The sequence below is a fragment of the Pyrus communis genome, chromosome 3, assembly GCF_041283825.1.
Source record: "Pyrus communis isolate YQ-2024b chromosome 3, ASM4128382v1, whole genome shotgun sequence".
NCBI lineage: Eukaryota > Viridiplantae > Streptophyta > Magnoliopsida > Rosales > Rosaceae > Pyrus > Pyrus communis.
Window position 1 is genome coordinate 9,601,469 of NC_142567.1, and position 13,778 is coordinate 9,615,246.

Here is a 13,778-nt window from a genome sequence, read left to right on the forward strand (position 1 = left end):
AGTAGAAGACTACTTTATTTCGAGCATCATGTCTTCTTCATCCCCAGGTGTGTGTTTAAATTTGTGTGTTAGTATTGACTCTGGTTAATTGTGATTCTGTGTTAGTTGATAATCATGCATGTAAGCTATTCTTACACTGGGTACACCAGTTGAGCTGGTGTTCCTAACCAATAAAAGTCAGACACCTAATTACCTAGTTTTTTAATTAAGAAAATGTCAACTAGTATACTTTTTTGTCAATCAGAATTCCTAACTTACCCTTAGTGAAACAAAAATTGAAAATAATCACCCTCCCTCTCACAGCACAACCCACCCTACGCCACCAAGAACCCACCTAACCACCGCGCACCTCCATTGAAGCTAATATTTTCACCGGAGAAACCCCATCAAATTCTCTTGCTTCCTACTTTTTCCTTTCTCCTCTTCCATTCCTAGCTTTACATGGTACCCGAGAATGATTGATGACAACTTCGACGTTCATATCTGCAGTCACCGATCTCAGATCGAAGCGTAGGAGTGTCCTTGGCAATTTCCAAGATCCTTCTCCGGCGTAAGGGAGGAGTAGAATTACAAATAGGAAGAGGAAGGGAAAAAGAGAGATAGGTGAGGGGGAGATGGGTTGGGTGGGGTGGAGGTTGAAGACCCATAACGAGAATTTGGGTTCTGTGTTTTATTTAACTTTTCTTTTAAAAAAAAAATTATTTTCTGAAAAGTTGAGGTTTAGGGACTAAATAGGAAGATGGTAACTCAAGTACCAACATGTGAAATATAAAAAGAAGAAACCCAGGTGTCATGTGTCATTTGTGGGGAACATCATCTATCTTGTGTATCCGGTACCTAGAAAAATTTCTCCTTTGAAATTAACATTTGTGGTCAGTTAATTAATGGGTAAGGAGGACATGGTGTATGGTTAAATAAATCAGGGTCAGGGTGTATATTAATGGGGTTTGAATCATAAATTGTCTGTGTGGATGTGCAGAATGCACGGCCAACCAAAGAGGTTTTGCCACTATTTCTTACCATAAACTGATGACATTAATTAAGGTCATGGCCGACCAAAAAAGTTCATGTAATGGCTTGGGATGCCACAATAGCGTTAAACTCATTCTACTTTAGTTGTTCTCTCTTAGACTCTCTCTCCTAATTCAATTTCATTGAGTAAACCTACCATTAAGAATGCTCTAATTTAACTGTTTAAAATTCGTTCAATATCATGTTTGCAAGAAATGTCAAGTTCAGTGAATAATTAATTTATTTAAAATTTACTATAAAATTCGCAACAATCCACGATTATCGACCATGTACCATTGATAATCTAAATAACCGTACTGAATATAGTGTTTGACGAGACAACAATGTGCAGACCATAAACCCTAATTTGCGCGCAACAATTCACGCGCCCACCTGCCCGTAGCTATGTTTCCACAATAACGGTTACTCCGATCAAGACAAAAGGATAAGAGGTCAAAGCCTGTTTCAAGAGGAAGGGTTCCTCCTTGTCACTCTTTTTTGGATTTGGATCCTCTCCGGATCCCTTCCCTAGGGATCCAGGGGATCAAGGCACAAGGACAGTTCATCAAAGATCGTGCGGCCACAATTAAATGTTTTTTATATTTTTTAAAGTAAAACAATCTCGTTTTTCGTAAAAAACATTTAATTATGGCCGCACGATATTTGAATCCCTCTTTTTTTGCCTACTTGCTACTCCACCTAAGTTCCAAACAAGAATAAACCTATAACTCACGCACTTGCATGTCTACGTGTCGTGGCTGTGAAACGACGAAGCACTAGAAAATTAATAATGCTAAGAAGATTAAATTTTTTTAAAATTGTTATTATCACTTCAAAAATCTTATTCTACACTCCTCATTAATGTATTTTTCTTTTTAATTATAGAAAATTTAGAGTGTCAAATGAGATTTTGGAGTGCTAATAACAATTCCTAATTTTTAAATCATATTACAAACCAAACGATGTGTCACTAATAAGAAACAAGCACGTTAATCAACACTTAATTAATAATTTAATCAAAGTTTTTCATGTGTTGTATTGCCTTATAACTAGTAAAATTCTTCTGTAAAATATTTCAAATTTGAATATATTTCCACTAATATGTATTATATACATAGATATATATATATATATATATATATATATATATATATATATATATATGCAGACACACGTATACATCTTTCTGGCATTCATAAAATGTTGAAAAGGAAAAAACCTAAAGCCCTTCGATTTGGCTATTCTACACTAGAAAACTTATTTGTAATATATATATATATATATATTGTAAAAGAAAAATACTGATTTTTGAGCGATGGAAACCCTTATAACACTAGTAAAAAAAAACACTTTCCGCGACGTACGTACATTTATCGAGCTCTAACCATTGCGCCAAGGCAGTGACGCTAGGGTTTGCGCGACAGAGAAATAACATACGTCGCGCAAAGTGACTTTGTGCGATGCACGGCCCACGTCGTGCAAAGGGACTTTGAGCGACATAGGCCGTGCGTCGCGCAAAGTGACTTTGAGCGACGCACACCCTAGGGAGTGTGTCGCGCAAACCCTTTTTTTTTATTTAGTGAGAAATATATTTTTTTTTGTTTTAGTGAAATTTTTTTTTTTTAATTTTTGATAAATTTTGTAATTAAATTCTAAAGAATAATTAATTAACCAAGCAAAAGTATTTAATTATAAAATATATGAAAATGTACATACAAGATATCCAAACAAAAATGAAAAAACTACAAGTGAACTAAGTTTAATACATCAGGCTACTGGGTATAGGCAAGATGAGATGGCTCTGAGGTTGAAGGTGGAGTTAGCGAGATTTGGAGGTTGAACATCTGTATGGCTTGTACAAGTTCTTGCACGCTCCCGACACATGTCTTCATCTCCTCACCCTGGGCCCTCAATTGCGCCTTCATCTGCTCGCCCTCAGCCCTCTGGTGCGTCGCTTCCGCCTTCAATGCATCGACCTTTGCTGTGTTCGATCTGGAAGAAGAAGCACCCATCTCATGAATCCGCGTTTTCCCCATACCCCGAACAACCTTGCCACGACGACGACCATAGTTCTGATCCAGGACATCAGTCATGATCTGAAAACCTACATCCTCAAGTACCATGACGTCCTCGATCGGGGTCTCTGGGGGAAGTTGGGATGCTGCTTCATGGAGAACAGCAGTGCTCTTTTCCTCCATAGTAGCCTGTAATAATAAAGAAAAAACATATAACGTTTAATAACCAAATATAAATAATATTTGAATGATTCATACATATAAGAATAATAACATATACTTACATGAAGCTGATTAGCGGTCTCATTACCAGGTCAAACGTAAACATCCTTGAATATGTCGATCTCTGGGAACTTAGAACCCTTTTGAAGAAAAAAACATTAAGAAAATTTTATTAATCAATAATAAAAAATAAATTGTATAAAATTTCAAAGTTAAAATACTTTTACCTCACGTCATGCCTCAAGCCTATACGAAAAGGGCTACGAACCGGAATGGTTGAGAAGTGTCTTTGACTCCCGAGCTTTCTGGCCAGCAATAGATTTCTTTTGTTAAACACACAGTATACATGTTAATGCGACTATTTGAAATAAATTAATAAAAAAAACGTAAAAAAATAACATGTACAATAATAAATTATTATTAAAATATTATGTACATACCACAAATTTTGGATCCGTAAAATGTTTGCAGAGCCACTCCCAATCCTCTGGCCGGTCCTTCAACTCGTTTGGAACATGTAGGCGAGCAATCTCCGGATCATCCCATTGCTTAAAATACTTGTGAAAATTGTTCTTCCATTGTTTGTACCGGATTGCTAAGGTCCTCTCTAAGTAGGCCATGACCTCAGAGGATATGTCCTCAAAATCATAAACGCACTACAAATATGAAAAATAATAAAATAATAGTAACAAATTTAATAATATTAAGATAATATATTTTGGTTTTTAATATTTGTAAACAAAATTAAAAAAAAATGATAAAGGCTAAAAATTAATATACTAACTACAACTTGTCTCGCACCAGTATCTTCGTCTCCTCGGGAATTTCTGCCCAAAACTCCCGTTGAAAAGGACAATTATCTCGAATAACACCACCACAGCTACTAGCAATGCCGCTATGCTGCTGTGAGGTAGCCGCTCCACAATGTCGCAGGTCATACGCAATCTTGATCTTAGAGTTGGTCTGACGTACGCCCTCTAACGCCTTCAGCATTCGACTAGGCCCCCTGGTGTTTTTTTTAGCTAGCCAAAAATACTTAAATGGTGAAAACCCTAAGCTTAAATTTGTACAAAAAATTCGACACAACCTCCCCTAATAGTATAGCATTTCTCAAAACCTTAAAACAGTAAAATAATAGTAATTCACAACCCGAAATACATTTTCACAATCCAACAAATTTTCACCATCACAAAAATAATAATTTTAAAATGAAAAAAAAAATACAACATAGAGAGAATTAGAAAGAACTATGGTGGCTGGGAAGCCTCACCCTCAACTCTGGATGCCGAGGAAGTCTGATCAGAAGGCTCCAGGTCGCAGCGGCGTCGGTGAGGTCGCAGCGGCGTCGGTGAGGTCGCCGCGCACTGAGCGACTCAACGGACATTGATGACGTCGATGAGACGGGCACCTGGGACGCCGTAGAAGTAGCCTCAACAAGGGGTGTAGACTCCCCAATCAATGGAGCACTCACGGCTGGAGCAGTAGATGCTGATAATGCGAGAGGTGCATTGGTCACACTCCGACGACGAGTGATCAACTGTGACATCTATAAGTAGGAATGAAACCGTTCCGCATTATAATTGGAGAGTATTAAGTAGGAAAGGTAAACCCTTTCAATGCAATACTTGAAAAAGAAATAACATGAATATAAAAATAATAATAAAATAAAACTGAAAGAGAGAACAACATTTACAATTTAGTGCCTGGGGAAAGTAAACAGCTATAGTTCTTCAACATCTATGGTTAGATGGAATGCTTTCTGTTTCTGCCATGTACCTAATAAATCATGGTATTAATTTCAAAAAATAACACATATATACCCGGCCCCATAATGGTCAATAGGTCTTAGTTGCATATGAAGGGTGAAAGATAATTATGCATAAGGCAACTGAAACACGTTCAATTATTATTTTTGTGATATACTGCCAATGGATTGCCAACCAACATATTTTACATACAATATTTTGATAACATCGCGCCGGCATTGCCTAGAAACAGCATACATAATTCAAGGTTATATGAAAACCTATGCCATAATGAATTGAGCAGGAAAATAAGCACTTCCTCACATGAGACATTATTAAACTGGAATTATACTAATAAACCAGGAAATAGATAGACATTATGGAGAGCAGGTAAATGAACTCAACGCCCCAACAAAAGCCTACCACACCAATTGCAGAAACACCTTTACTTCTTAAAGCTTCAATTACCAGTTTTGCATATTCGATTTCTTTTGGCTTGTCGATATGAAAACATGAGGATTTGGAGGAAAGAAAAGTTCAACGATTAATCATTCAAATTAGGGGAAAGCAATTACAATGTAAAATTAACCCAAAAACTTATAAACAAACATCAGAGAGTCAGAGCTCATTCATGCGAAAGTATTAGAGTCAGAGCTCAACATTTAACCCATTTTGAGTGCAGCCTTACAATTAATTTTGAGGGAATGAAATATGCTAATTCATGTGAAAAAATTAGACAGTTAGAGCTCATTGCCCGCAATTTTCTTCATCCTCTGCCCCTCCATCAAGGTTAGTAGGTAAAAGGTTCATTTGAAATCTCAAATCGATCCAAGAACTTAAACTATAGAAAACCCAATTCGATGAACAAATTGCCAATTCGTCAACCATTGGAAGTTAATAGTACAGGCCTTGATGTCATGCATAACATGATTACTGAGTCTGATACTGTGCTAATCCCTTATGTTCAGATCATGGTATTAATAGTAGTCTAAGATACATATGGGATTCTGTGCTAACACCACCTATCTAATATGGTAATGCTTTGAAAACAATGACATGAAGAAAGAATGGTAATTAAGCATGATGAGATTACCATTAGCATAATGTGTCCAAAAGATGGGATTACATTAATGACACCATTAGCATAATGTGTCCAAATTCAGAATACTCACCCTCACGTTGTCAATATGTTTTGTAAATGCTAACACCACCTATCTAATATCCAATATAAATGCCTGGCAGTAGCAAAGCACTCGTCTAGCATCTAACAAATTTAAGAATGGATAGAAAAAAACCTTAGTAGTGATCTCTTTTGTGCCTGCCTGGACTACACTTGCAGCCAACTGAGCCGCCGATGCAGCAACCAAAGATAATTTTCCAAAACCCTATCCAAATTAAATAAATGGAAAACCAAAAACAGACGGATAGTGTATATGAAAATCAACCATCTTCATCTACAATCACGAATCAAGAATATACGTAATAACAAAAACAATGCAACGTAAGATTAAATTCGTAGCATATTGCCAATTAGAATTGAAAGGCAAAAAATCTCATTCCACATATTTCCACCGTGCTACAAATTCACTACTAAATAGCAAAAATCTCAAACTTGAGCTCTCAAGTTGTCTTTTTGATTCTGCGAGGTTCAAAAGAAATCCTTGCCATTAAAATGAAAATTATTTGTTGCTGGTAAGGTGTGTGGCTATGATTTCGTCTGACCTAAACTAACAACATGTCAAATGTTTGGATGCAGAGACAAACATAATTCCAAGTGCTGAGATAAAACAATTAGTGTCTTAAACTGCTCATCCATTTGCTAATAAAGAATTAGAGTAAACAACAGAGGGAATTAGCTGAATAACCTTCGTTGGCCAACATTGAATAACATTCAACATCCAAAAATATCTCAAGTTTCGATAACGAAAACCCTAAATAACAAAAACCCATCGAAAATCAGAAACCTTTACCTTGATTTTGGGACTTGATTCGCGTCGGCTTTGAGATTCCCGTGGTGGCCTGTCGTTTGGGTTCAAGATTTTTCAACAGGAAACACAGGTCGTTTGGGTTCGACGACCCAAGAGGAAAGATATTACGATGCCTTTCTTCTTCCGTTACTGAAATAAGGCTTTCTTCAGCGCACATACAACCCAAGCTGAAATCATGCGCTTATCTCAGGGGATAAGGGTGCAAAAACCCGATTTTAACAGGGGTTGGGGTCTACGGGGAAAGAAAGAGGGAAAGAGAGGGAGATTTGGGGTCTACAGGGGGAAAGAAGGAGGGAAAGAAAGAGAGGGAGATTTGGGGTCTACCCCGGGGGGGGGGGCGGGGGTGGGGTTGGTTTTGTGTGGGAGAAGAAAGAGGGATTTGGGGATTTATGTGAGAAACTGAGATTTGGGAGGGAGGGTTCAAGTTTGGGAAAATTTTTAAAAAACGCCTATTTTTCACTATTGGACTGCCAAATTTATCACAACTGGCGTGACGTACGTATACAATTTGACGTTATGTAAACTAGTTTTGCGCGACGATCAAATTAATGGGTCGCGCAAAAAAATTATTACAAAAATTACTAAATATGTGACTTTCCTCCTTTCAATTTCAAATTTTTTTGACATAAAGTCCATAATAATATATTTATCTAACAAAAACCCACAATAATTTTTTCTACATATATATCATTCAATTTCTTAAGTGTTATAAGTACAAAATAAATAAATTAAAATCTACTTAGTAAATATATATACCATTGAAGTTGATGGGATACGCATTGCACGAAACTAGTTTCAAAGATCCAACCATCAAACTTGTTTGTATATGCTTCAAGATCGCATACGCCAAAAATCACAAAAAGCAAACATTCAAAGATCAAGTAACGAGACAAACTTTTTCGACAGCTATAAACGAAAAATCACTATTTAACGGTTATTTTAAGTCCAATTTTGATGATTTTTTACCTCTACACTCTTTAACCCTATATGAATACAATCAACCAATCCGATCGTCAATTTAAAACATTCACAGAAGTGGATACCACAAAATCTTATGCTATACTTAATGAAAGTATAAATAAACTCCAAGTTTTTGTGAATCTAATGTTTTGATGGGATACGCATTGTACGAAACTAGTTTCAACGATCCAACTGTCAAACTTGTTTGTATATGCTTCAAGATCTCATATGCTAAAAATCGCAAAAAACAAACATTCAGAGATCAAGTAACGAGACAAACCTTTTCGATGGCTATAAACGAAAAATCACGATTTAACGGTTATTTTAAGTCTGATTTTGATGAATTTTTACCAAGACACTCTTTAACCCTATATGAATACAATCAACCAATCCGATCGTCAATTTAAAATATTCACACAAGTGGATACCACAAAATTTTATGTTATACTTAATGAAAGTATAAATAAACTCCAAGTTTTTGTGAATCTAATGTTTTGATGGGATACACATTGTACGAAACTAGTTTCAACGATCCAACCGCCAAACTTGTTTGTATATGCTTCAAGATCACATACACCAAAAATCGCAAAAAACAAACATTCAGAGATCAAGTAATGAGACAAACCTTTTCAACGGCTATAAACGAAAAATCACGATTTAACGGTTATTTTAAGTCCGATTTTGATGATTATTAACCTCTACACTCTTTAACCCTATATGAATACAATCAACCAATCCGATCGTCAATTTAAAACATTCACACAAGTGGATACCACAAAATCTTATGTTATACTTAATGAAAGTATAAATAAACTCCAAGTTTTTGTGAATCTAATGTTTTGATGAGATACGCATTGTACAAAATGAGTTTCAACAATTCAACCGTCAAACTTGTTTGTATATGCTTCAAGATCGCATACGCCAAAAATTGCAAAAAACAAACATTCAGAGATCAAGTAACAAGACAAACTTTTTCGATGGCTATAAACGAAAAATGACGATCTGACGATTTAACTGTTTTTTGCTGCAGTTTTGGTACAGTTTTAATGCAGTTTTGCTGCTGTTTTTTGCTGCAGTTTTGCTGTAGTTTTTGGTGCAGTTTTGCTGCTGTTTTTCTGTTCTTTTGCTGCGTTTTTTATGCAGTTTGGCTGCATTTTTTTTTTGAAGGTTTTGCCACTGTTTTTTGCTGCAGTTTTGCTGCATTGTTGCTGTTTTTGTTGCAATTTTGATGCATGTTCATTAATTAATATATAAGGAAAATAAGACCGTCTTATGCATAAATATGTGTATATTTTTTTCTCAAAAACCATTTGAAACCGCACCGAACCGAACCAAACGATTTGGTTTCATTTTGGTTTTGGCTTCAAAACCGCACCACACCGCACCGCAAAAAGTTTCGGTTTCGGAGCGGTTTCACTCAAAACCGCACCAAACCGCACTGCACCCACCCCTACAAATCTGCAGATGCCCTTGTCAAGCCTATTTTGAACGATGTGAGCTATTAAAATGAAAATTTTAAACTGAAGCAACAAAACGAAACTTCTAATAATATAACCGTACGAGCTAATCAACAGAGGACAGAAAGATGGCAGACATCACGCCTGTAGTAATCACTAAGATGTGTGCTATTTAAAGCATTCGGAAATTGTATAAGACAACACTAACAATCAAACTAAACAAAAGCAAGAACAGAAGCATACATTTCCATTGAGTCCTTCAAATTCTGGGGAGTTGATTATCGCCAATGCAGGAGCTAGGTAAACAAATGACGGGCCCTTATCAAGGGCAATCTGGATCCAAACGATGTCTGCAAGAGTGGTCACTGTTAGTATTAATATAATTTAGGATCCAATCAATCAAGTTACTAAACTACATGTAAATCAACACAAATGGCATATTTGACAAACTCTAATATTTACTGCAATAAATATCACATGTTGTATAATAAGGTTTGCATTTGTAGAATCCACCGCTTGTGCGGCAGAACTCAGTCATATCACCGCTTGAGCGGCACGGACAATCGCTTGAGCGGCAGAACTCAGTCATACCACCGCTCAAACTAACGCTTGAGCGGCAGAACTCAGTCATATCACCGCTTGAGCGGCACAGACTATCAAAAGAAAGAGACTCAAAAGAAAACAATACCAGAAATTTGGAATTCTCTATCGATTGGATTGTAAAAGAAAAAAATGAGAGAACTTAAGATACATGCCATTCACTTGGAGATAAAACATACAAAATTAAGGGCCACAGTTCTCTTAAGCATTGTGTACTAAACATTGGTCCTCGAACAAAGTAGTGGACCTGCTTTTTTCATCTTCATATAATTTATGTATGCTTAGTTGTTCTGCATATCTAATTTCTAAGTTTCAACACAGAGCATGCAGAAAATCATAATCAGTATATTGCACAAAACAGGCTTGTTTCCAAATTCAAATTCAATCATGGAAAATGTCCAAAATCTGGGTTTCATCCCAGTTTTGGAATACCAATTTTCAGGTCGCGAAAATGTTTCATCAAGAAATGTAACTCTGTCTAATCAACCAACACACAAGTCCCAGACATTTAATATGCCACTAAATTGAAGCATGCATGCATGCATAAGTTTCGCTTAGCAGGACCTCAAAACAGCTGAAAAACGAGAAATCTAAACCCAATTCCAGAAATAGAAAATCCAAGATGGCTGATTAAATTGCAGAAGATAATTGGGGTTCTGAGAAATCGTACCGAAGGAGGGACCTTGTCCTCGAACTGGTCAGCCATGGCCGTCCTGCTGCTCTGAGCCTGAGAGACTTTGAGAGATCCGGCTCACTGTATTAACTGTAGACCAGAGAGGGAAAGAGGGTTCCAGAAGAAGTAAATACGAAATGTGAGATCTGATAAGGAATGTAATTGGAAAAATTAGGTGTTTAGACCAATCAACTACGGCCACTTGGATTGACTTGTCACTGTGATTGCCCATTTGCGTTCTAGCATAATGTCATGTCAAACACAATATATCAAAATATTTTTTTTTTAGCAAAAAAATATTAACAACACTAAAAGAACAACGATAAAATATTAGCAAAAAAATATTAACAACACTAAAAAACACAATATATCAAAATAGTTGATGTTGTCAATTGAATATAAATGTTAAATCTTTTTATTTTTTAATAAATATGTTAAATATTTATTTTATTATATATTGGACCCTATAGTTACATTATCTATTAATATATGTTTCTGAGTGAGAGTGAGAGAGAGAGAGAGAGAGAGAGAGAGAGAGAGAGAGAGAGAGAGAAAGAGAGAGAGAGAGAGAGATGGCAAACCAACGACAAAATCGATTACATTTACAATGCTTAATCAAGACACAAAACAAGTAAACCGCCGAACAATCACAAATATAATACATTTTGAATTATAAAAAAACCAAATCAAATGTATTGAATGCCAAAAAAAAATAAAAAAACAAATCACATCTAGAAATACCTGATCAAATAATGGAGACGATCAGACGATTTGTTGGGAATATGAGAGTTGGGTAGATGAGAGGCTGTGTTAAACCCTTATCCTGCTGCTTTTTCCTTTACAAGTTTATATTAATCCTCATCCGAACTACAATAATAACTCTCGCTATCCTCATTTCTATCATTTCCGGATTCCCATTCGTCTTCATCTTTGTTTGCCTCTTTCGGTGCATGGTATTGAGGCAGATCACCAAGGCCAATTGATATTTGGAATTCAGGAACTCCAGGTACGACAAACGGTTCTTGAACAATATTAGTATCCTGGAGTGTTTCTTCGCCAATTTCTATCGAAGATGATAACTGTTGGTCAGCGACGTTGTTGTCATTGTCATCATGATCTACTTTTGGAATATCATATAGCCCTCTTCGATCAATCTTCTGAACAACTTTCCAACCATTGTCGGCTTTAGGGTCGTCTAGATAGAATATTTGTTTTGCCATTGTTGTCAAAATGTATGGGTCTTCATTGTACCAATGGCTCGTAGTGTTTACTGATAGTAAACCATGGTCTCGCTTAACACTCATTCAGTTATGTGGGTTTGTATCAAACCAAAGACACTTAAACAGTATCACTTGACACTTGTCTTTGTAAAGCAATTGTACTACACTAGTTAATTTGCCATAAAAGTCAATGTCTTCACTGTCGCCTACACCTGGGACATGGACACCACTATTTTGAGTAGACAACTTGTCATCACGTGTTGCCCCTAAGAACTTGATCCCATTGACATGACAACCCAAGAACAATTCCATGTGCAGCGGTCCTCTCGCCAAGTTATATAATTCTTCATCATAAGAGGGTGAATTCAATTCCTTCAATTTGTTCATCTAATATAACATATACAAAAAGTTAACCTGTTAATGTAACCAAATTTAAAGACGGGCATGAACAAGTTGGAAAATATGCTCAATTCAAACCACATACAACTTACATGTGCGTGAAACCACGAAGGAAACAAGTCACTATGCTTCTTGGCATATAAATGTGAAGGATGTTCCCATTTCATCAATTGTTCATGCTCTTCCACGATGAAATGAAGTTTTGGGAGTGGAAGAATTAAGGAGGAGAGGAAGAACAGCAGTGCAACTGCTGATCTGCACGTAGGGAGCAAAATGGGAAGAGGAGGAAACATGAGGAAGATTCTCTACCCTCTTAATCTCTCTACCCTCCCATGCTCTCCTATTTGAACAGTTATGGTTAAATCACGTCAACATCTTATATTGATTTTTTTATACAGATAATAAGACAAAAAGCAATGTGTGAAAGAAGAGGGGATGAGAATATGAGGATAGAGAATCCTCCGGAAAAAAAATTAATATAACATGTTGACATGACTTAACCGTGACCGTTCAAATAGGAGAACATGGAAGGATGAAAAGATTAGGAGGGTAGAGAATCTTTCTCCTAAAATTACAGACCGTCACGGAGCAACTGGCCAACTGCAGGCCTAGAACCAGATATTCCAATATTTGAGCGCAAGCGTTACATTGAAACAAGCTAGCTGCTATACCCAAAAATTCGACCAAAAAGCAGAAGAGCTATAGCCAAAAATAATGAATAAAATAGATAGCTATAGAGAAAAATAGAGAGGCTAAATCATCAAAATGATGCTTGAGATTTGTATAACACATCATCTTGGTTCCTGAGATTTCAAATCAATAGAAGTGGTTCTTGAGATTGTCCACCATCCATCATTTTGGTCATTGTGTTAAAAACTCCGTTAAGTGTCTCAAAGCTCTTGGCCAGAGGTTTGGGCAATTTTCAAAGCTTCGTAACTCAATCGTTTCTTAACCAAATTTGACCCATAATATATCAAAATGAAGATAGGAAAGTGTAGAATACCATTTGGAAGCCCAATGGTTGCTGGAGATGGCCAAAAAATAGCCTCAAAGTTGACTGGTCCGAGGGAAAACTGGAAAACTCGCCAGAAACTGGGTAAACTTTAAACGTTCATAACTTCTTCAATACTCAACGAAATCAAGTGATTCAAAAACAAAAATCATACTTCTTGACGAGATGAAGAGAATGGTACCTTTTTCGAAAGTATGATTTTTAATAACAGAAGTTATGAACCAAAGTGATGTCAATCTCAAGGAAGTGGTCCCTTGACTAGTTCGAGGGAAAACTATACAATCTCAGGGACCACTTCTATTGATTTGAAATCTTAGGGACCAAAGTGATGTGTTATGTAAACAAGGTTCTAAAAAACGCTAGGCGTTAGTCGGGCGGTGGGCAGGCGCCTAGGCGGGGTCTAGGCAGGCGCCTAGGCGGGGTCTAGGCGGGCGCCTAGGCTGATTGAGGTAAATTTCTTGTATATTTTGTAAATA

General features: G+C 36.6%; 1 protein-coding gene across 4 annotated transcripts; it reads right to left on the minus strand.

Annotated features, from left to right (window-relative positions):
• Nucleotides 1-2,678: 2,678 nt before the first annotated feature.
• On the minus strand, nucleotides 2,679-10,890 carry LOC137734323 (uncharacterized). Of its 4 annotated transcripts, XM_088690963.1 has the most exons (9): nucleotides 10,669-10,890; nucleotides 9,642-9,748; nucleotides 6,964-9,399; nucleotides 6,289-6,378; nucleotides 4,519-4,794; nucleotides 3,689-3,904; nucleotides 3,476-3,549; nucleotides 3,311-3,388; nucleotides 2,679-3,215 (listed from the first exon to the last, which is right to left on the minus strand). In XM_088690963.1, the coding sequence occupies exons 5-9, from the start codon at nucleotides 4,792-4,794 to the stop codon at nucleotides 3,116-3,118; spliced, it is 744 nt and encodes a 247-aa protein (XP_088547089.1). In that variant the 5' UTR covers nucleotides 6,289-6,378; nucleotides 6,964-9,399; nucleotides 9,642-9,748; nucleotides 10,669-10,890; the 3' UTR covers nucleotides 2,679-3,115. The 4 variants fall into 4 exon arrangements, with proteins under 4 accessions (XP_088547089.1, XP_088547090.1, XP_088547092.1 ...); XM_088690964.1 differs by lacking the exons at nucleotides 6,289-6,378; nucleotides 6,964-9,399; nucleotides 9,642-9,748; nucleotides 10,669-10,890 and adding an exon at nucleotides 4,942-6,282; XM_088690966.1 differs by lacking the exons at nucleotides 6,289-6,378; nucleotides 6,964-9,399; nucleotides 9,642-9,748; nucleotides 10,669-10,890 and adding an exon at nucleotides 4,050-4,270 and having other exon boundaries at nucleotides 4,519-4,657.
• Between the last annotated feature and the right edge of the window lie 2,888 nt (nucleotides 10,891-13,778).